At 48.1% G+C, this 24650-nt stretch overlaps 1 protein-coding gene across 1 annotated transcript in view; it reads left to right on the forward strand.

Annotated features, from left to right (window-relative positions):
- Window positions 1-23588, forward strand: part of ephb1 (EPH receptor B1) — a gene marked incomplete at its 5' end in the record, with an annotated part of 139780 nt that extends 116192 nt beyond the window's left edge. Inside the window, 5 exons of the mRNA XM_083659060.1 lie at window positions 11550-11699; window positions 13665-13858; window positions 14382-14537; window positions 15243-16749; window positions 23267-23588. Of these exons, the coding sequence (XP_083515186.1) occupies window positions 11550-11699; window positions 13665-13858; window positions 14382-14537; window positions 15243-15351 (609 nt within the window). The 3' untranslated portion in view covers window positions 15352-16749; window positions 23267-23588. The remainder of the gene's footprint in view (window positions 1-11549; window positions 11700-13664; window positions 13859-14381; window positions 14538-15242; window positions 16750-23266) is intronic.
- Window positions 23589-24650: the final 1062 nt, after the last annotated feature.

Raw genomic sequence — 24650 nt, forward strand, 5'->3', positions numbered from 1 at the left:
AGGCTCTGTGGACCTGAGGTGGTGATAAGGCTCTGTTGACCTGAGGTGGTGATAAGGCTCTGTTGACCTGAGGTGGTGATAAGGCTCTGTTGACCTGAGGTGGTGATAAGGCTCTGTTGACCTGAGGTGGTGAGAAGGCTCTGTGGACCTGAGGTGGTGAGAAGGCTCTGTTGACCTGAGGTGGTGATAAGGCTCTGTGGACCTGAGGTGGTGATAAGGCTCTGTGGACCTGAGGTGGTGATGAGGTTCTGTTGACCTGAGGTGGTGAGAAGGCTCTGTGGACCTGAGGTGGTGATGAGGTTCTGTTGACCTGAGGTGGTGAGAAGGCTCTGTGGACCTGAGGTGGTGATAAGGCTCTGTGGACCTGAGGTGGTGATAAGGCTCTGTGGACCTGAGGTGGTGATAAGGCTCTGTTGACCTGAGGTGGTGAGAAGGCTCTGTGGACCTGAGGTGGTGATAAGGCTCTGTGGACCTGAGGTGGTGATAAGGCTCTGTGGACCTGAGGTGGTGATGAGGTTCTGTTGACCTGAGGTGGTGATAAGGCTCTGTTGACCTGAGGTGGTGATGAGGTTCTGTTGACCTGAGGTGGTGATGAGGTTCTGTTGACCTGAGGTGGTGATGAGGTTCTGTTGACCTGAGGTGGTGATGAGGCTCTGTTGACCTGAGGTGGTGATAAGGCTCTGTTGACCTGAGGTGGTGAGAAGGTTCTGTTGACCTGAGGTGGTGAGAAGGCTCTGTGGACCTGAGGTGGTGATAAGGCTCTGTGGACCTGAGGTGGTGAGAAGGCTCTGTGGACCTGAGGTGGTGAGAAGGTTCTGTTGACCTGAGGTGGTGATGAGGTTCTGTTGACCTGAGGTGGTGAGAAGGCTCTGTGGACCTGAGGTGGTGAGAAGGCTCTGTTGACCTGAGGTGGTGATAAGGCTCTGTGGACCTGAGGTGGTGATAAGGCTCTGTTGACCTGAGGTGGTGATAAGGCTCTGTTGACCTGAGGTGGTGATAAGGCTCTGTTGACCTGAGGTGGTGATAAGGCTCTGTTGACCTGAGGTGGTGAGAAGGCTCTGTTGACCTGAGGTGGTGAGAAGGCTCTGTGGACCTGAGGTGGTGATAAGGCTCTGTTGACCTGAGGTGGTGATAAGGCTCTGTTGACCTGAGGTGGTGAGAAGGCTCTGTTGACCTGAGGTGGTGATGAGGTTCTGTTGACCTGAGGTGGTGATAAGGCTCTGTTGACCTGAGGTGGTGATAAGGCTCTGTTGACCTGAGGTGGTGATAAGGCTCTGTTGACCTGAGGTGGTGATAAGGCTCTGTTGACCTGAGGTGGTGATAAGGCTCTGTTGACCTGAGGTGGTGATGAGGTTCTGTTGACCTGAGGTGGTGAGAAGGCTCTGTGGACCTGAGGTGGTGATAAGGCTCTGTTGACCTGAGGTGGTGATAAGGCTCTGTTGACCTGAGGTGGTGAGAAGGCTCTGTGGACCTGAGGTGGTGAGAAGGCTCTGTGGACCTGAGGTGGTGATAAGGCTCTGTGGACCTGAGGTGGTGATAAGGCTCTGTGGACCTGAGGTGGTGATGAGGTTCTGTTGACCTGAGGTGGTGAGAAGGCTCTGTGGACCTGAGGTGGTGATGAGGTTCTGTTGACCTGAGGTGGTGAGAAGGCTCTGTGGACCTGAGGTGGTGATAAGGCTCTGTGGACCTGAGGTGGTGATAAGGCTCTGTTGACCTGAGGTGGTGAGAAGGCTCTGTGGACCTGAGGTGGTGATAAGGCTCTGTGGACCTGAGGTGGTGATAAGGCTCTGTGGACCTGAGGTGGTGATGAGGTTCTGTTGACCTGAGGTGGTGATAAGGCTCTGTTGACCTGAGGTGGTGATGAGGTTCTGTTGACCTGAGGTGGTGATGAGGTTCTGTTGACCTGAGGTGGTGATGAGGTTCTGTTGACCTGAGGTGGTGATGAGGCTCTGTTGACCTGAGGTGGTGATAAGGCTCTGTTGACCTGAGGTGGTGATAAGGCTCTGTGGACCTGAGGTGGTGAGAAGGCTCTGTGGACCTGAGGTGGTGATAAGGCTCTGTGGACCTGAGGTGGTGATAAGGCTCTGTTGACCTGAGGTGGTGATAAGGCTCTGTGGACCTGAGGTGGTGAGAAGGCTCTGTGGACCTGAGGTGGTGAGAAGGCTCTGTGGACCTGAGGTGGTGATAAGGCTCTGTTGACCTGAGGTGGTGAGAAGGCTCTGTGGACCTGAGGTGGTGAGAAGGCTCTGTGGACCTGAGATGGTGATAAGGCTCTGTGGACCTGAGGTGGTGATGAGGCTCTGTTGACCTGAGGTGGTGATAAGGCTCTGTGGACCTGAGGTGGTGATAAGGCTCTGTGGACCTGAGATGGTGATAAGGCTCTGTGGACCTGAGGTGGTGATGAGGTTCTGTGGACCTGAGGTGGTGATACGGCTCTGTGTGGATAATATTGCTTATATTCCACATCCTGTGAAGAAGCCAAGGTCACGGTCTAATATGAAAGCACGAGCTAGTCAAATGGGCTCCTTGCTAGGTTTAATTTAAGGGTCCCTGTGGATGCCGGAGACATGGAGGGCCAGTGGTGAGGTTGCACTGAGGGATTTGGCACTTCTGTTATACAAAACATAGCCTACTTATGTAGATGGAGAGGGGTTTTAATGGAGCAAACGGCAAAAGACACCATGGACAATGCTGAACCGATTGCTTTGCAGTCTGGTTGCTCCAATTCAAGTATGTAGGAGGAATTGAGTGACTCTTTTTCTCTTCGTATTAGAGTATTCTCTCCAGAACTGGAAAGACAATGCAGAAAAACGACTTTTTTTTTCTTTTCTTTTTTTCTTAGTCACTATTACTTGCTGGCAGCAATGGTTTTCAAACTGCGATCAGATAGCTCAGCAGACCGAAGGTCCCCAGCAAAACCCAGCAAAGTTTATCATGATTACATTTCCCAGAAGCAGCGCGGTGACCCCGTCATTGCTATTCTCAGCATCTGTTTCCTCGCCGTTATCGTCTCACGCACACAGTAGAGAGAGGTTATGGAATGGCTGTTGCTTATAATCTAATTTAAAAGCAAAAACTCTAAATGTCTGACAAACTCTTGTGTTTGAGGTGACTTCGGAAGGTGCGTAGGGTGTCTCTTTCTCTCTAGCAGACGTTCCCATGGGTGTCTGTGTGAAGTTCATCTCTCTCACCAACACCACCTCCTCCTCTTTCTTTTCTCCCGTCCTATTTTTCTCTCAATCTCTCTGTGCCACTCTCCCTCTCTCTTTCTCTCTCTCTCTCTCTCTCTCTCATTCTATTTGGGCAGACATCCAGGGCAGATCGTTCCTCTCAGGGTTTCATTAAACGGCTGTTGATGGAGCACTCTCCCCGGCCTAAGTAAATGTGCTCAAGACCATTTGAGTGTGCATTGTTTGGAAATGGATTACCTAAGTCGGATGAATAAGGAATGGAAGGAGAAAGGGGGGGTTGGGCGATGGGGGGGGGGGGGGGGGGGGGGGTGTATACAGAAAAGTCAGATGTACGTATTTGTCTTCCAACTCAGGGGGGGGGGAGTTTCTTGTGGAATCTTTAAATAGCTTGTGTGAAGTAGTGAAAGAGGCGTAGAAAAACAAGAGCACAGGAGACAGGCTGTTTTGTGAGAGAGGAGTTTGTTTGGTCGTCTGATCAAATGACAGACATCGAATAAATCAAACGAGACGTGATGGACTCTTCTTTTTCAATTATGTGTTTTTTCTGGGACGTTGTTGGCGACTTTTGAGCGATGCACTGTTGATTGTACTTTGACAGGTTTTTTTTGACAGGCATTTGCTCCGGCTTTCACTTGCGGCGCGGCAGCATGTCAACGACAGGCTGCATTCAGGTATTCGGTGGATGCTCAAGCCACCGCAAACACCTGACAGGTGTGTCATATCCTTGGTGTGTGTGCACCTGTGTGTGTGTGTGTGTGTGTGTGTGTGTGTGTGTGTGTGTGTGCGTGTCTGTCTGTCTAGCCCTGTGTACACATTGGATGTGTAACATCCAGTCAGTGAACATTGGGTCAAGGGACCATAACACTAGATAGAGATACACTCCCTGGCTTCCCTCAGCCTGTCACAGCAGGAACACACCAGTGTCACCGTGAGCCTTCTTTAACCCGACAGTCACTCCCACCACATCCTCATTGCGGTCCCGCTGCAGATGTATCTTGCCGGCTGTCACTACTGGTCACGACCCGCCACAGCCGGTCACAACCAGTTGGAACCAGTCAGTCACACGCACTATAATCTCATTCTGGTGACATCTGGATGACGGCCCGCTCATGTTTGTCATCCAAGGTGTTCTGTAGGGGAATTCTGTGAGCAGTGAGCAGGGGACACCTAGACGTATGTGTAGGTCACACACTAGACGTGGGAATGCATGCAGGCAAGCATAAGAAACATGGCCACGCAGAGCAAAAGTCCCCATTTTTATGATGTAAGGGACGTTTTTTTCGACAGTATATGTGAAATAGCAGCTTTGAGGTGAGTTTACTACGTATTTTTTCCCGCCTACATAAGCACTCACTTTTCCTTTGTAGTGTGAACATTTGTCAACCAGAAAATGTACCCGTCTGGTACAATTTCTCTGGAAAATTGGGTACTGTCACAAAGTCACCCTCTTTAGTTGTTATCGATAGTGTTTTGTAAAGCGTCACATAATGACATTACAGATCACTCTGCTTTAGGCTTGTTAGCTCTCTTCTGCCGCAGCTGCGGGGGAGCTCAGAGGCTGCTTCCTGTACACAGATTCTGAGTAAACTGTATTTTAGGAATATATTTGAATTCCGTTTTTAGCGTGGATTTTTTTAAACTTCAAGGCTAACCGAGAACAGCTTGTTCCTCTTCCAGGAGCCAGTACAACATAGCGCGTTCCATCCTAAGAAGAACTCCTCCATGCTTCAAGGCTTCACAAAGCGACTGTGTTTTGTGTTGACACTACTGTAGGCCTGTTCTAATCCCCTCCGCCAGTTTCCCTACACCCCTCCACCCCCCAACTCATTCCCCCTGGTATTAACTCTCCTCTCCTCTAAAGCTTTCTATTATGTATTTGCCTGCCTCCCTGTTTGCATGAGCTGTTCAGCACTTGATGTTATTAAAGCAGGATTTTGGCAGAGGCATCAGTGGCCCACAGCAGTCATTACGCAGGGTTTGCATAGCTGCCTGCGACTCAGCCGCTCAGAGATGTTATTATGAGACCCGTCTCATTGGAGACGCTTTGGGAGCTTCTTGTACAACCTGTGTCTTTGTTCAGGCCATATGCAGTGACACTCAGCTCATATCCCAGCATGCTCTGAGTCCTGGGGCGTGAGGCCGATGTACAGAGTGAGGAAGAGCCAGGCGTGTGAGGCAGATGTACAGAGTGGGGAAGAGCCAGGGGGTGAGGCAGATGTACAGAGTGAGGAAGAGCCAGGGGGTGAGGCTGATGTACAGAGTGAGGAAGAGCCAGGGGGTGAGGCTGATGTACAGAGTGAGGAAGAGCCAGGGTGTGAGGCAGATGTACAGAGTGAGGAAGAGCCAGGGGGTGAGGCAGATGTACAGAGTGAGGAAGAGCCAGGGTGTGAGGCAGATGTACAGAGTGAGGAAGAGCCAGGGGGTGAGGCCGATGTACAGAGTGAGGAAGAGCCAGGGGGTGAGGCAGATGTACAGAGTGAGGAAGAGCCAGGGAGTGAGGCAGATGTACAGAGTGAGGAAGAGCCAGGGGGTGAGGCAGATGTACAGAGTGAGGAAGAGCCAGGGAGTGAGGCAGATGTACAGAGTGAGGAAGAGCCAGGGTGTGAGGCAGATGTACAGAGTGAGGAAGAGCCAGGGGGTGAGGCCGATGTACAGAGTGAGGAAGAGCCAGGGGGTGAGGCCGATGTACAGAGTGAGGAAGAGCCAGGGGGTGAGGCAGATGTACAGAGTGGGGAAGGGCCAGGGGGTGAGGCAGATGTACAGAGTGGGGAAGGGTCAGGGTGTGAGGCAGATGTACAGAGTGAGGAAGAGCCAGGGGGTGAGGCAGATGTACAGAGTGAGGAAGAGCCAGGGTGTGAGGCAGATGTACAGAGTGAGCAAGGGAGTAAGCCAGTGATGATAAACTCAGGCTGTAATGGAGAGTGCTGTGCTCGGAGCGGCTGTTTTTGTCATGCCCCCACCCCCGCCCCACCTCATCTTGTATATGCGTGTCCAAACAGCATGATGGGCTTGGAGCATCATTGGCCCTGACAGAGTGAGAGATGAAAGGGCAGCAGTAAGTGTCCCGGGCTCTGGCTTTAGATATGAAAACTAGTCTGAGATATGACAAAAGCATTGAAGTGGCCGGGGCTTAGATAGCCTTTATTCGACTGTTGATCTCTGTTCTCTGTGTTTCTTTCTTGCGCTCTCATTTTATTCCTATGTCACACTTATGCACCGTAATGCCTCATTCCATCACTGCTACATGCCCCCCTTCCCCGCCGCCAGCCCCCACCAGTGTGGCTGGTGCTGCCTCTCTCCGTGTCGCAGTGCGTCCTGACACCAGTCTCCACCAGGGGTCAGGGGTTAACTCTCTGTTCAGGGTCAGCAGCTTCTCAGAGGTCAAACCCCAGAGAGAGCTGCTCATTAATGAGCTCAGTCTGTCCAGCTCCACACCGCCACTTAACACCCTACATCACAAACCTGCATATTAAGTGTGTATAGACACATGCACACACACACACACACACACACGCACACACACATGCATGCACGCGCGCAGCCGCACACACACACATGCACACACACATGCACACACAGATAAACCTCTGTATGATTATTCATGGCCAGCATTTCAAACAATACAGCACCCGACTATAATGCAAACACCCAGGAATTCTCTATTTCTCTCTATCTCTCTCCCTCTCTCTCTCTCTCATTCTCTCTGTCTCTCCCTCCCTCTCTCTCTCCCTCTCTCATTCTATCTCTCTCTCTGTCTCTCCCTCCCTCTCTGTCCCCCTCTGCTCTCTCTCTCTCTCGTTCTATCTCTCTCTCTCTGTCTCTCCCTCCCTCTCTCTCTCTGGGAGCAGGGTGGTCTGTGTGAGTTTCTCCCTGGGTCTGGGTTTGTTTCCAGCAGCGGCTTATCTGCAAATGCTCAGGTTCAGCTAATTGGCATTATTAAACTGGCTAGCTCAACTAGGATATAAGGGAAGGTGCTGTGGGGGGCACAAACAGGGATTAATGTGCGCCTGTCTGTGTGTGCGTGCGTGCACGAATGTGTGTGCACGAGCAATCGTTCATGTCTGCACTCACGCGTGTGCTCCCAAGTGCGTCTGTGTGTGTGTGTGTGTGTGTGTGTGTGTGTGTGTGCATCTGTGTGTGTGTGTGTGTGTGTGTGTGTGTGTGTGTGTGTGTGCGTCTGTGTGTGTGCGTCTGTGTGTTCGCGCGCGTGGGTGTGCGTGGAATTTTAAGCAAGCTGCTGTCAATTTCAATCAACGGTGCGCGTGGCATGCCTGGGGCCCAGGTAGCCCAATTACAGGCAGACACGGTCGACATGCGAGCAGAAGCCAAGGCCTATCTCCCTTTATTCACACAGGGCTGTGGGAGAGGAGGCGTGGCCTATATCTCTCTTTATTCAAACAGGGCTGTGAGAGAGGAGGTGTGGCCTATATCTCTCTTTATTCACACAGGGCTGTGGGAGAGGAGGCGTGGCCTATATCTCTCTTTATTCAAACAGGGCTGTGGGAGAGGAGGCGTGGCCTATATCTCTCTTTATTCAAACAGGGCTGTGGGAGAGGAGGTGTGGCCTATATCTCTTTATTCAAACAGGGCTGTGAGAGGCCTATATCTCTCTTTATTCAAACAGGGCTGTGAGAGAGGAGGTGTGGCCTATATCTTTCTTTATTCACACAGGGCTGTGGGAGAGGAGGCGTGGCCTATATCTCTCTTTATTCAAACAGGGCTGTGAGAGAGGAGGTGTGGCCTATATCTCTCTTTATTCAAACAGGGCTGTGAGAGAGGAGGCGTGGCCTATATCTCTCTTTATTCACACAGGGCTGTGGGAGAGGAGGCGTGGCCTATATCTCTCTTTATTCAAACAGGGCTGTGGGAGAGGAGGTGTGGCCTATATCTCTCTTTATTCAAACAGGGCTGTGAGAGGCCTATATCTCTCTTTATTCAAACAGGGCTGTGAGAGAGGAGGTGTGGCCTATATCTCTCTTTATTCACACAGGGCTGTGGGAGAGGAGGCGTGGCCTATATCTCTCTTTATTCAAACAGGGCTGTGAGAGAGGAGGCGTGGCCTATATCTCTCTTTATTCACACAGGGCTGTGGGAGAGGAGGCGTGGCCTATATCTCTCTTTATTCAAACAGGGCTGTGAGAGAGGAGGTGTGGCCTATATCTCTCTTTATTCAAACAGGGCTGTGAGAGAGGAGGCGTGGCCTATATCTCTCTTTATTCAAACAGGGCTGTGGGAGAGGAGGCGTGGCCTATATCTCTCTTTATTCAAACAGGGCTGTGAGAGAGGAGGTGTGGCCTATATCTCTCTTTATTCAAACAGGGCTGTGGGAGAGGAGGCGTGGCCTATATCTCTCTTTATTCAAACAGGGCTGTGGGAGAGGAGGTGTGGCCTATATCTCTCTTTATTCAAACAGGGCTGTGGGAGAGGAGGCGTGGCCTATATCTCCCTTTATTCACACAGGGCTGTGGGAGAGGAGGCGTGGCCTATATCTCTCTTTATTCACACAGGGCTGTGGGAGAGGAGGTGTGGCCTATATCTCCCTTTATTCACACAGGGCTGTGGGAGAGGAGGCGTGGCCTATATCTCTCTTTATTCAAACAGGGCTGTGAGAGAGGAGGCGTGGCCTATATCTCTCTTTATTCAAACAGGGCTGTGGGAGAGGAGGCGTGGCCTATATATCTCTTTATTCAAACAGGGCTGTGGGAGAGGAGGTGTGGCCTATCTCTTTATTCACACAGGGCTGTGGGAGAGGAGGTGTGGCCTATATCTCTCTTTATTCAAACAGGGCTGTGGGAGAGGAGGCGTGGCCTATATCTCTCTTTATTCAAACAGGGCTGTGAGAGAGGAGGTGTGGCCTATATCTCTCTTTATTCAAACAGGGCTGTGGGAGAGGAGGTGTGGCCTATATCTCTCTTTATTCAAACAGGGCTGTGGGAGAGGAGGTGTGGCCTATATCTCTCTTTATTCAAACAGGGCTGTGGGAGAGGAGGCGTGGCCTATATCTCTCTTTATTCAAAAAGGGCTGTGGGAGAGGAGGCGTGGCCTATATCTCTCTTTATTCACACAGGGCTGTGGGAGAGGAGGCGTGGCCTATATCTCTCTTTATTCAAACAGGGCTGTGGGAGAGGAGGCGTGGCCTATATCTCTCTTTATTCAAACAGGGCTGTGGGAGAGGAGGCGTGGCCTATATCTCTCTTTATTCACACAGGGCTGTGGGAGAGGAGGTGTGGCCTATATCTCTCTTTATTCAAACAGGGCTGTGGGAGAGGAGGCGTGGCCTATATCTCTCTTTATTCAAAAAGGGCTGTGGGAGAGGAGGCGTGGCCTATATCTCTCTTTATTCACACAGGGCTGTGGGAGAGGAGGCGTGGCCTATATCTCTCTTTATTCAAACAGGGCTGTGAGAGAGGAGGTGTGGCCTATATCTCTCTTTATTCAAACAGGGCTGTGGGAGAGGAGGTGTGGCCTATCTCCCTTTATTCACACAGGGCTGTGGGAGAGGAGGTGTGGCCTATCTCCCTTTATTCACACAGGGCTGTGGGAGAGGAGGTGTGGCCTATATCTCCCTTTATTCAAAAAGGGCTGTGGGAGAGGAGGCGTGGCCTATATCTCCCTTTATTCAAAAAGGGCTGTGGGAGAGGAGGCGTGGCCTATCTCTTTATTCAAACAGGGCTGTGGGAGAGGAGGCGTGGCCTATATCTCCCTTTATTCAAAAAGGGCTGTGGGAGAGGAGGTGTGGCCTATATCTCCCTTTATTCAAAAAGGGCTGTGGGAGAGGAGGTGTGGCCTATATCTCCCTTTATTCAAACAGGGCTGTGGGAGAGGAGGCGTGGCCTATATCTCCCTTTATTCAAAAAGGGCTGTGGGAGAGGAGGCGTGGCCTATATCTCCCTTTATTCAAAAAGGGCTGTGGGAGAGGAGGCGTGGCCTATATCTCCCTTTATTCAAACATGGCTGTCGGAGAGGAGGCGTGGCCTATCTCTTTATTCAAACAGGGCTGTGGGAGAGGAGGCGTGGCCTATATCTCTCTTTATTCAAACATGGCTGTCGGAGAGGAGGCGTGGCCTATCTCTTTATTCAAACAGGGCTGTGGGAGAGGAGGCGTGGCCTATATCTCTCTTTATTCAAACAGGGCTGTGGGAGAGGAGGCGTGGCCTATATCTCCCTTTATTCAAAAAGGGCTGTGGGAGAGGAGGTGTGGCCTATATCTCCCTTTATTCAAACATGGCTGTCGGAGAGGAGGCGTGGCCTATCTCTTTATTCAAAAAGGGCTGTGGGAGAGGAGGTGTGGCCTATATCTCCCTTTATTCAAACATGGCTGTCGGAGAGGAGGCGTGGCCTATCTCTTTATTCAAAAAGGGCTGTGGGAGAGGAGGCGTGGCCTATATCTCCCTTTATTCAAAAAGGACTGTGGGAGAGGAGGCGTGGCCTATATCTCCCTTTATTCAAAAAGGGCTGTGGGAGAGGAGGCGTGGCCTATATCTCCCTTTATTCAAACATGGCTGTCGGAGAGGAGGCGTGGCCTATCTCTTTATCCAAACAGGGCTGTGAGAGAAGAGGTGTAGCCTATTTCCCTTTATTCACACAGGGCTGTGGGAGAGGAGGCGTGGCCTATCTCCCTTTATTCAAACTGTGGGAGAGGAGGGGCTAAACGTGGTGCTGGTCGATGTGTGAAGGGCGAACACTGTTGGGAGCCGCTGTTGAGGCAGAGGCGCTATCTTCTGTGCGCCCTGCCTGCCGGAAGATCCATACCCTTGGCGGATCAAGGGATGAAGCGCTAGCGAGATGGAGGACGACAGGAGGGGCAAAAAATGGTCAGAGGTTTTTTCAGGTGAATTGTACTTGGTCGTTGCTCCACCCCCTTCTGCCGATCTGGGGAGAGCTGTACACTAGCACAAAAAGTACATGCTTCCTCCGATACATATGCAGTCGCCAGCCACTTCTTTTCACCTGACAGCGTTACACCGCAGGATGTAACTCGTGGATCACCGCTATCTCCCCACCCTCACCCCCGAACAGGCACCCCGCCCCGTCCGACCAGAGGGGGTGCTAGTGCAGCAACCGGAACACATACCCTTAATCCGGCTTCCCACACGCAGACACGGTCATTTGTGCCTGTATGGATGGCCGACCAGCCGGGGACCGGCCAGGGTAACACGGGGGCTTGAACCGCTGACCCTCATATTGGTAGGCAGGGAATCTACCGCTGCAAAATGGTCAGATTTGAACTGAAAGAAATGTTGCAATACAAACGATTTTAGACTCTAAATTCTCTCTCTCTCTCTCTCTCTCTCTCTCTCTCTCTCTCTCTCTCTCTCTCTCTCCCCAAATCCCTTTGTTCCTCTCTGCTGTCCGCAGGGTGGCAAGATCCCGGTGAGGTGGACGGCGCCGGAGGCCATCGCTTACAGAAAGTTCACCTCAGCCAGCGACGTGTGGAGCTACGGCATCGTCATGTGGGAGGTGATGTCGTTCGGAGAGAGGCCTTACTGGGACATGTCCAACCAGGATGTGAGTGTCCGCTCTTCTTCCAAATCCAAAGATTGAAGGAACGTTTAACTGGAGGGCATCATCTCCTCTCAACTTCTTCCGTGTGACAAATTTATTTTGAAATCTGACCAAACTGCCTCTCTAGACACGGTCATAAAACCGCCATTCCTGTACAGATGTGGTTATACTATCTTTTCGCCCCGTATACAATCAAGGATAACTCATAAGAACGGAAGCCGCAATAAATCAGGCGTTTTTATCAGTGCCCATCTGATGGCATCATCGCAGAGGATGTCCTTGACTGTGACTTTGAAAGCAGACTCATTATGGCGCAATCTCACACTATCCCCTTTCCTGCCTTGGCCCAGGCTTTTGAGAGCAGTGAATGATTGCTGAGAGCTCCGCTTTGTTCCCCATGTCCGTTTGGACAAGGTCCACACACACACACGTACACACACACACACACACACGTACACACACGCGCGCGCGCGCGCACACCCACACACACACCCGTTGGATATGGTCCCACACGATGAGGTCTCTCTCCATGAGCTCCCACAGTCAGTCAGCCCAGCTAGCCAACCACCAGTCCGCTATAGACCCTGCTCCACTAGGACTGTCCAACCCAGCAGATGTTGCCTCAGCGGGCCAGCATCAAACACTGCCTGCTGGGACTAATGCAGAGAGGAGGCCTGGCACCACTCAGCATGGCCGGCTGCTTAGTCCACTCACACCCTCGCGCACGCACATACACACACACACGCACATACACACACACACACACACACACACACACACACACACACACACACACACACACACACACACGCACACACACACTTCTCCATATGCACCGTTTGTGAAGATTGTGCTGAGTAGCACTCATCTCAGCGGTGGAGTTGGCAACCTATAGCGCGGCCTCTAATTTTTAATGATAGTATATTTTACACCCGATCTCACACCGGACCTTTATCTTCCAACTGCTCATTTTGAAGGGAAGATTACATCTACATATGGATATGGCTGAGTGCTAGGTCCATCAATGTGCAATGCAGCAATCCCAGCCGTCTGGATAGAAGTAGCCACTAGAAAAGTTTTGCCCGTCCACTACAAACCCTCCACTGCATCAATCTGTCTGCTCTACAGTAATAATCTACAACCCCTGTGAGGAGGAGTGAGGCGGTGAGGAGTGGTCAGTGTGTTATAGCTTCTCATTGCAACTCCACTTAAACATCCACCGTCTCGAGCCAACTTCTTTCAACTGTTACCGAGCACTCAATCAGGCTACTTTGAAAGTCTGCAGCTTCTGTTTAACAAGGCTGGGATAGCCTGCGCCGCCTCGGTGTCAAGCGGCTGCACTTCACCGTGATAATGATATGCAATCTGCCCGTTCCTCAGACACGTCCTCCTAGACTGACACTGCCTCCGCTCCCCTTTCCCTCGCTCCCCCGCGCCCTCCTCCACGACTGACATGTGATTGGCTAGAGTCAAGAAGGAGGGCACATCAGGCTGGCCACTAAGTGTCTCTCGAGTGACCAGGGAGGGAAGGAGGGAGGGAGGGAGGGTGTGTGTGTGTGTGTGTGTGTGTGTGTGTGTGCGTGTGTGTGTGTGTGTGCGTGTGCGTGTGTGTGTGTGTGTGTGTGCGTGCATGTGTGTGTGTGTTTGTGGGAGGGGTGAGCTGGGAGTGACAGATCATCAATCCCAGAAACTTCTCCCTGCCACGAAATACTCAAATTAGTCTACTTTTTGATAGAAAGTAAATTACTGACAATTGATCCAGATTGTCCTGATGTGCTCACTCCAAGCCGGCGCCTCGTCTAAGTAGAACTGCAAACAGTTAGTAAGGATTTCTCACAATTACTGTATAACATGATCAATATTATATATTCCCTCCCTAGGTGATTACTGTATAACACGATCAATATTAAATATTCCCTCCCTATATGTGATTACTGTATACTGTAACATGATCAATTCTCTCCCTAGGTGATCAATGCCATCGAGCAGGACTACCGTCTGCCCCCGCCCATGGACTGCCCCAGCGCGCTGCACCAGCTGATGCTGGACTGTTGGCAGAAGGACCGCAATGCGCGTCCCCGTTTCACCGACATAGTCAGCACCCTGGACAAGATGATCCGTAACCCCACCAGCCTCAAAGCTGTGGCCAACATCCCTGCAGTGTGAGTGAGAAGGCTTCTGCTGCATGTGTGGGCGAGCGCACGTATTCACACACACATGCACAAACGGACAAATGCTTTTTGTCCGCTCCTTTAAAATGTGCTTTTTGCCTATTTCCATGGCCAATTTCACATGTATTTACATACGCTGTTTACACAAACTAACCTACACACGTACCTTTTCATCCTCACATAAAATAAACATGACTTTATTACTGTCGCTTGCATCAACTGCTGAACCTTTTCTCCCCACTACTTTTTCTTTTGGTGCTTAGAAGTCACCACACACACACACACACACACACACACACACACACACACACACACACACACACAGTTTCTTGCTCATTCTCTACCTCGTTCCCCTCTCTCTCTCTCTCTCTCACACACACCCCCCCCCCCCCCCCCCCCACACACACACACACACCTTAATGACAGTTTATCCCCTTCTCTCGGAACCTGCTTAATTTTGCATCAGAGCCCAGCTCCATCCTCCTCTCATGCATCCCTCTCTTCTCTCCTCCAGGCCTTCCCAGCCACTGCTGGACCGCTCCATACCCGACTTCAACACCTTCAGCTCGGTGGAGGACTGGCTCACTGCCATCAAGATGAGCCAGTACAGAGACAACTTCCTCAACTCAGGCTTCACCTCCCTGCAGCTGGTGGCTCAGATGACCTCCGAGTGAGTTCAACCGCCAGTGTGTGACAGAGAAACCTCCAAAACCTGATAGCACCTGATAGCATATACATACATACATACAATATATACAATATATACACTGTATATATTGACTGTTGTTGTTGTTGTTCCCCAAAAACTGGAAGTAGATCTGGAAGTAAATCACACATAGTGTTTTTGTGTTTGTGTGAAGGCATATTTCAGAGCTCCACTATAAAGAAAGACCTCTTAAATCCATAAACACTAACTCATAAAGGAATCCTCTCCTCGAGGCAACTGTATCACTGATAGGAACATTATGTTGCAATGAATTGCAATGTAATTCATTTATTTTAATTAACAACGTAGCTTGGTCTACAGTACAAATTCACATAAAACCTTTTGTTCTAATATACAGTAATGTTTTTATTTTTTATAAAACTGTTCTCATCTACGTACATACAGTACAGTATGCTTGGAGCTCGCTGGTGTCATTTATTACAGTGGCGTTGTAATGCAAAGCAACATGGATTTGTAATTATTAGGGTGATTATTGGATGTGGAAGTCTTCTCTCAAGATTTAATTGAATCCATACATAGGCTACATTATCTGTGTGCTTTAGATGTGCTGCTGTTTGTATTTCTGCAAATGGCTCAATGAAACCAATTCAAAGTCTGTCTCTCCCTCCCTCCCTCCCTCCCTCTCTCTCTCTCTCTCACTCGCTCCAGGGACTTGCTTAGGATAGGAGTGACCCTGGCTGGCCACCAGAAGAAAATCGTCAGTAACATCCAGTCCATGCGGGTGCAGATGAGCCAGTCGCCCACGACTATGGCATGACTACAGGGGGCGCTGTGCCACGGGACGGGCAGCATTCGCAGCACCAACAACAATGGCAGCCATCGAATGACCCCCGACCCGTCGGAACGCGCCAGAGTCGAGACTATCGTCTTAATCTAATCCAGTACCATGACACCCAGGAGACCAGGGTCCCACACTAGCCCATGATTACGAACTGTCATCAAGCCTCACTCATCTGAGCAATCCACACGAGGAGTTCAGGGTCCAGACTTGATACGGTCTCACCACACAATCCGTACCTGAAAGACTGACATCAGATGCTGTGTGGTTGAAGGACTTTGTTTCATGACGTACCAAAATCACACCAACAATCAGACGCCAACACAGGGAGTCTCTCACAATATCAGACTTTATGGTGAACTTATTGATATTGTACATTATCTGGACTTAGACATGTGACATTTTGTGAACAGAAGTGTGAGACATTTAGAAACAACTTGTGGTTGTCACCTGTGATTTTATCCATGCCGTCCTCAATGTGTGTGATGCAGATGCCTTGAACCAAGTCCCAAACACTCATCCAAGAGAAAACAAAGCAATTACCAATATGAATTATTAGAGTGAGAAGAATACAGGGATGTACAGAGGAGTACCATTTTTCAACTTTAACGTCATCTTTTGCTTGTTTCGAAATTGTGTCGTAAATAGACTTGGTGGAACTTAGTCACATTTTTCTCTTCTGTCATACGTTTTGTTTGTTTTATCACGATAGCAGGAACCCCCTTCCCTCCTCCTATTTGAACTGTAACACTACCTGTGGAGCCCAGAGTGGAAGGCCTTGCCAAAGGACTTCTCGACCAGCCCCACCCAGATTCAGAGAATATAAATGTTTATCTCTTGCTAAATATGATTATATCTTTCAGAATAAACCTTCATATTGAAGGTGACATGTATGAATATGTATGTACAGAACTCTCTCTGCTTGCATTTTTGGCAAAGACATATTTGTTGACTGGATTGTGATAGACACATGCAGTGTGTAGATTCCTTTGGTGCCCCATTTCCCTTCGGACGACTAAACAACGGACACTGTGTTGTTTGTCTCCCTCTATTCCAGTAGGGGGCACAAGGACAATCCTGATCAGACTTTGACCTGCGGGAAAATGTGTAAAGAATTGTGTACAAAGAACTTGTATTGTAGATCTATATGAAAATTGTTGTAGGAGTTAAAAAATAATTGACAAAATATCCATTCACGAGATCATGTTAAGGGTGTACCCATGCTGTCTCTTGCTGGTGAGCACTTACTTGTACAGATACTGTATGTTTTTGTTTTTTGTATCTTTGTTTTCTTTCTGATCCGTTGTTTGTATTAGGAGTGCTTGGCACCATCCAGAGGAGATGGCAACTCCTCGCTTTGGCTGGCCCAAATCCACGGTAAGTACCTGCCGACGACACTGGAAAAATATTTAACGCACCAAATTGCTCTCCAGTCGACTCTCCAGTATATCTGGCAGATATTGTTTCCGGGCAAATCCAGTTTGTCTTTCTCGTGGCTACGGCGAGCGTCCCGGCCAAGGCGGGCTTTGCAGGCGGTGTGAAGCGAATAGGAGGGTACAGTAGCTAATCGAGGCGTGGGCCAGTGGAGCGAATCAGCGTCACCTCTCAACGCAGTGAGAAGGAACATCTGGGCTGGGGTTTGCCAACAGACGCCTGATGCCATCCTGATGAACACACGCAGACTTAAACAGCCCCCGCACGGGCACTGCGCTCCTCACAGTGCAGCACAGCCAGCCAAAGCGAAGCCTCCGACTCAATCTGTGTCCTCTGATGATCTACTGCTGTCATGGTCAGGCAGGGTGAGTGCTAAAAATGCTGCAGTGCCTCCAAACTTTGATGCATAATATGAGAATCCCTCCCCGGCGACAGGAAGTGGTATTTGTGTTTGGTGCCGGGCGGTGAGGTGACTGCATTATTCACCAGGGGATGTCTAGGGTGACTGTCTATGAAATTACACAGCAATATTTCGGGGAGTGGGATTGAAATCCATTTTGTCTGAGAGAGATAGTTCTGGATGGTCCACAATGTTGCTTTCTCATTCTGGGCCCAGGGGAGCGGGTTCTGATTGCAGTGTGATTGGTCTGCGGGCCGTGACGGTGTCTGGGCTCTGTCTGGCAGCAGGGTTATGACACCTTGGGGTGATGATGACTAGCTGTGGTTCTGCTCTCAGCTCTCGTTTTTTTTTTTTTTTTGCCTTTTCAGCCCCTTACTGGTCTCTTGAAGTATTGCAGTGTCGTACAGGGTTGTTCTGGCAGGTGTTGGTGAAACGACAGCGTCTTAACATCACCCTGGACATCAGCCCTGAACTCTCTAGCGACAGCAACGAAATACCCTGTGCGTAGAGCCATGGCATTATTGTCTCATTGTTCATACACAATTATGGTTATTGTTGTGGTGTCAGATTCCCTGCAGTAGTATGTGTGACCCTGCGTACAACCTTTCTAAGAGTCTGCCTCCTATTGGAAGAGCGTCACTGACACATGACTGAAGACAGGCCAACCACCTTGCATCCCAAATTAGAAATTGATGGCAGGCCCATTAGCAGATTATTAAGTACACTCACCCCCCTCCTCCGCCCGCCCCTCCCTCTCCTCCCCCTCTGTCTGTCCTGCCCTCTCTCCCTGGCTGCTCCCGCTGGCTGGCTGGCGGCTCTCCAGCGCTCGTTTATCCTGGGTGTAACCAAGCTGTCCCAGGCCCGCGGTTTGGGCCGGGCCCGGGGTCCGGCCTGAGAAATGGTTGGCTCCGCGCTCCACTGGGCCCAGGCGGGGGAGCCGACACCTGCTGGGACCCCCGTCTGACAGGCATCTGATCAGCCACGGGGAGGGAGAGTGATGGGGCCGTCGCGAAACCAACACACACACACACACACACACGCGCTCATATCCACACACACACACACACACACACACACACACACACAGCCGCACTCATATCCACACACACACACACAGACACACTCATATCCACACACACACACACACACACACACACAGACACGCTCATATCCACACACACACACACAGACGCACTCATATCCACACACACACACACACACACACGCTCATATCCACACACACACACACACACACACACACAGACGCGCTCATATCCATATGCACGCACAGAGGAACCCTCCATTATAACGTCTGGTCTCTCGCCTGGTAGTTAATGAAGAGAGAGAGCGGGCTGTGACCTGACTGTGTGTTCCTATGTGACAGAAAGAGAGAGAGAGAGGGCTGTGACCTGACTGTGTGTTCCTATGTGACACAAAGAGAGAGAGAGAGCGGGCTGCGACCTGACTGTGTGTTCCTATGTGACAGAAAGAGAGAGAGAGAGCGGGCTGTGACCTGACTGTGTGTTCCTATGTGACAGAAAGAGAGAGAGAGAGCGGGCTGTGACCTGACTGTGTGTTCCTATGTGACAGAAAGAGAGAGAGAGAGCGGGCTGTGACCTGACTGTGTGTTCCTATGTGACAGAAAGAGAGAGAGAGAGGGCTGCGACCTGACTGTGTGTTCCTATGTGACAGAAAGAGAGAGAGAGAGCGGGCTGTGACCTGACTGTGTGTTCCTATGTGACAGAAAGAGAGAGAGAGAGGGCTGCGACCTGACTGTGTGTTCCTATGTGACAGAAAGAGAGAGAGAGAGGGCTGCGACCTGACTGTGTGTTCCTATGTGACAGAAAGAGAGAGAGAGAGCGGGCTGTGACCTGACTGTGTGTTCCTATGTGACAGAAAGAGAGAGAGAGAGGGCTGCGACCTGACTGTGTGTTCCTATGTGACAGAAAGAGAGAGAGAGAGCGGGCTGTGACCTGACTGTGTGTTCCTATGTGACAGAAAGAGAGAGAGAGAGCGGGCTGCGACCTGACTGTGTGTTCCTATGTGACAGAAAGAGAGAGAGAGAGGGCTGGGCGAGTTTAGAGCGAGAAGAGGAAATGTTAGACGAGATGAAAGCGAGAGAGTACGTTTGGTGACATACAGTTTCCTGCTAGCAGCAATGGTTTGTGTGGCGACAGCCCTGTCATACATTAATATGATTTTTGTTTTGTTTGTTTGGTCTGTAAATTGAAAAAATACCATAACCATGTAACTGGATTTCATTATGTGCAGAATCAATTGCTTTTTTCTTTTCAATTCTCCAACTCATTGATTTGCCGAGTATTCATAAATATAATCACACGTTTCTTCAAGATTGGTATGAATCCTTTCAGTGCAGCCAGTGATTCAATTTGAACGCATTAGTCGTCTACTCAGCCCCGTCTCATGTATTTACTTTGCAACCTAAGAGCCTGTGAATGATCTGATAGAATGTCTTCATTATGCAACGAGCAGCGGAATTCATTCTTTTCATTTGGCTCTGTGTTTGTCTTTGTGAATATCGGGCGGTATAATGACACTTTATGTTTGTCTTTGTAAATATCGGGTGGTATAATGACACTTTGTGTTTGTCTTTGTAAATATCGGCCGGTATAATGACACTTTGTGTTTGTCTTTGTAAATATCGGGCGGTATAATGACACTTTGTGTTTGTCTTTGTAAATATCGGGCGGTATAATGACACTTTGTGTTTGTCTTTGTGAATATCGGCGGTATAATGACACTTTGTGTTTGTCTTTGTGAATATCGGGCGGTATAATGACACTTTGTGTTTGTCTTTGTGAATATCGGCGGTATAATGACACTTTATGTTTGTCTTTGTAAATATCGGGCGGTATAATGACACTTTGTGTTTGTCTTTGTAAATATCGGCGGTATAATGACACTTTGTGTTTGTCTTTGTGAATATCGGGCGGTATAATGACACTTTATGTTTGTCTTTGTAAATATCGGGCGGTATAATGACACTTTATGTTTGTCTTTGTAAATATCGGCGGTATAATGACACTTTGTGTTTGTCTTTGTGAATATCGGGCGGTATAATGACACTTTATGTTTGTCTTTGTGAATATCGGGCGGTATAATGACACTTTATGTTTGTCTTTGTAAATATCGGGCGGTATAATGACACTTTATGTTTGTCTTTGTAAATATCGGGCGGTATAATGACACTTTATGTTTGTCTTTGTAAATATCGGGCGGTATAATGACACTTTGTGTTTGTCTTTGTGAATATCGGGCGGTATAATGACACTTTGTGTTTGTCTTTGTGAATATCGGGCGGTATAATGACACTTTATGTTTGTCTTTGTAAATATCGGGCGGTATAATGACACTTTGTGTTTGTCTTTGTAAATATCGGGCGGTATAATGACACTTTATGTTTGTCTTTGTGAATATCGGGCGGTATAATGACACTTTGTGTTTGTCTTTGTGAATATCGGCGGTATAATGACACTTTGTGTTTGTCTTTGTAAATATCGGCGGTATAATGACACTTTGTGTTTGTCTTTGTGAATATCGGGCGGTATAATGACACTTTGTGTTTGTCTTTGTGAATATCGGGCGGTATAATGACACTTTATGTTTGTCTTTGTAAATATCGGGCGGTATAATGACACTTTATGTTTGTCTTTGTAAATATCGGGCGGTATAATGACACTTTGTGTTTGTCTTTGTAAATATCGGGCGGTATAATGACACTTTGTGTTTGTCTTTGTAAATATCGGCGGTATAATGACACTTTATGTTTGTCTTTGTAAATATCGGGCGGTATAATGACACTTTGTGTTTGTCTTTGTAAATATCGGGCGGTATGATGACACTTTGTGTTTGTCTTTGTGAATATCGGCCGGTATAATGACACTTTGTGTTTGTCTTTGTGAATATCGGGCGGTATAATGACACTTTATGTTTGTCTTTGTTGTCTTTGTAAATATCGGGCGGTATAACGACACTTTATGTTTGTCTTTGTAAATATCGGGCGGTATAACGACACTTTATGTTTGTCTTTGTAAATATCGGGCGGTATAATGACACTTTGTGTTTGTCTTTGTAAATATCGGGCGGTATAATGACACTTTGTGTTTGTCTTTGTGAATATCGGGCGGTATAATGACACTTTGTGTTTGTCTTTGTAAATATCGGGCGGTATAATGACACTTTGTGTTTGTCTTTGTGAATATCGGCCGGTATAATGACACTTTGTGTTTGTCTTTGTAAATATCGGGCGGTATAATGACACTTTGTGTTTGTCTTTGTAAATATCGGGCGGTATAATGACACTTTGTGTTTGTCTTTGTGAATATCGGGCGGTATAATGACACTTTGTGTTTGTCTTTGTGAATATCGGGCGGTATAATGACACTTTGTGTTTGTCTTTGTGAATATCGGGCGGTATAATGACACTTTATGTTTGTCTTTGTGAATATCGGGCGGTATAATGACACTTTGTGTTTGTCTTTGTGAATATCGGGCGGTATAATGACACTTTATGTTTGTCTTTGTGAATATCGGGCGGTATAATGACACTTTGTGTTTGTCTTTGTAAATATCGGGCGGTATAATGACACTTTGTGTTTGTCTTTGTAAATATCGGGCGGTATAATGACACTTTGTGTTTGTCTTTGTAAATATCGGGCGGTATAATGACACTTTGTGTTTGTCTTTGTAAATATCGGGCGGTATAATGACACTTTATGTTTGTCTTTGTAAATATCGGGCGGTATAATGACACTTTGTGTTTGTCTTTGTAAATATCGGGCGGTATAATGACACTTTATGTTTGTCTTTGTAAATATCGGGCGGTATAATGACACTTTGTGTTTGTCTTTGTAAATATCGGGCGGTATAATGACACTTTGTGTTTGTCTTTGTAAATATCGGGCGGTATAATGACACTTTATGTTTGTCTTTGTAAATATCGGGCGGTATAATGACACTTTATGTTTGTCTTTGTAAATATCGGGCGGTATAATGACACTTTATGTTTGTCTTTGTAAATATCGGGCGGTATAATGACACTTTGTGTTTGTCTTTGTAAATATCGGGCGGTATAATGACACTTTGTGTTTGTCTTTGTAAATATCGGGCGGTATAATGACACTTTGTGTTTGTCTTTGTAAATATCGGGCGGTATAATGACACTTTGTGTTTGTCTTTGTAAATATCGGGCGGTATAATGACACTTTATGTTTGTCTTTGTAAATATCGGGCGGTATAATGACACTTTGTGTTTGTCTTTGTAAATATCGGGCGGTATAATGACACTTTGTGTTTGTCTTTGTAAATATCGGGCGGTATAATGACACTTTATGTTTGTCTTTGTAAATATCGGGCGGTATAATGACACTTTATGTTTGTCTTTGTAAATATCGGGCGGTATAATGACACTTTATGTTTGTCTTTGTAAATATCGGGCGGTATAATGACACTTTGTGTTTGTCTTTGTAAATATCGGGCGGTATAATGACACTTTGTGTTTGTCTTTGTAAATATCAGGCGGTATAATGACACTTTGTGTTTGTCTTTGTAAATATCGGGCGGTATAATGACACTTTGTGTTTGTCTTTGTAAATATCGGGCGGTATAATGACACTTTATGTTTGTCTTTGTAAATATCGGGCGGTATAATGACACTTTGTGTTTGTCTTTGTGAATATCGGGCGGTATAATGACACTTTGTGTTTGTCTTTGTGAATATCGGGCTATAACGACACTCCAGTGTGATGAATGGCGAGAGGCGGTTTGCCGTCGCTCCCTCTGAAAGCCATCCCACATGGAAGCCATTCGTCACACAGTGATACGAAACACAAGAGCACAGCTTGTTAAATGTTTCATGGCGCTGTAACTGTCGGAGAGGTGACCGCCCCTCCCTTTAGCTGCTCATTTCATGCCTGTCGCTCTTTAGCTCTGTGCAGTGGAAGGCCCCGTTCACCTGTCAATGACCTGACGTGTGTCCTCCTCGCTAAGCTCAACATGCTAACCTACTACCTTGTCTTTTTTCTTCTTCTTCTGTTTCAGACTGTGGATTTCACCGAAACACGCAGAATAATAACACCGAAAAAGACATTACCATGATGCTTCGTACAGTACCCACTGACTCACACACGCACACACGCACACACACACACACACACACACACACACACACACATACTGTACAGTAAACACACACCAAGAATGACGTGGGCCCTTTCCAGGATACAAGTGATGACCTCACTCTATGGTACACAGTGGATGGAGGAGCTGATTGTGAGTGTGCACGTGTCACTGTTTGTTTGTTTGTGTGTGTGTGTGCGCGTACGTGTATACGTGTGCGGACACATTTGTGCGCGGACACACGTTTGTGTGTGTGTGTATATTGTATGAGAGCGTGAACCGTTTCCTCTTTTTTTTTTGTGTCTCTGTATAGCTACCACTTGTAAATTGTGACGAGTACGTGTCAAGAGTTTGTAAGCTGTAACTTTCTGAGAACTATTGTACTAAAAATGCACTCAATAAACGCCTTGGAAAACAAGTCAATCACTATTCGAACTCCGTGCCTCGGCGGGCGATAATTCTGTTTTGGTTTATTGTGGGTAAAGAACGCAGAAGCGCCGGGTTATTATTCAGTAACACGACTGTCAGTGCTATGTGTGCGAGTGTGACGTCTCATGCTTGGCTTCATAATGGCTGGGGAAATAAGCAGCCTTTGTCACCGCCGACTGGCTGGCAGCCGCGTGTTAAGAGCCATCAGCCACTAATAAACCAGCCGTCACTCCGGATACACACAAACTTCCCACGAGGTGCATGGCTCCGAGTCTCGCCAAAGAAAATGGCAATATTTTGACAAACTAGTGGGAATTATCCTGCCACCTACACTCCTCTCTCTCTCTCTCTCTCTCTCTCTCTCTCTCACACACACACACTCACACAAGTACAGTAGCCTCTTGAATCCCTAGTTGGCAGAGACTTGCGCAGCTCTTCAGACACTGGAAGGAAGCAAGGTGTAATGATATGGTTAATGAGGTGAGGCAGAAGAGATGGGGATGTATCCAGCTCGGCATACCCCTCATAACTGTTTATTGAGTGTAATTGATTGATAATATCCAGCTTCATATTAGCAGAGAGACTGCTGTGCGGGGGCCTGTGCCAGACAGAGAGGAAGCCAAAAAAGAAACACGAAACAGCCCATTTTCTGCTTTTTCGAGTTTGCGATAGTAAAAGAAAATAAGGAAAAAAGACTCCCTCATCACTTTTTGCCCTTTATTTTTTGTTTTGTGTTTTCATTTTCCATATTTGCTTATGGGGGCTACATGTAATTATGTCACCACAGAGCTGTTGAGGGTCTTTCTTTCCACAGCTGTTGGCAGGGTGCCCATGAGAATTTGAAGACCTCTGGATCAGCGTTGTGCTTGCCCCCCCC

The sequence above is a fragment of the Poromitra crassiceps genome (genome assembly GCF_964638095.1).
Source record: "Poromitra crassiceps genome assembly, chromosome: 23".
NCBI lineage: Eukaryota > Metazoa > Chordata > Actinopteri > Beryciformes > Melamphaidae > Poromitra > Poromitra crassiceps.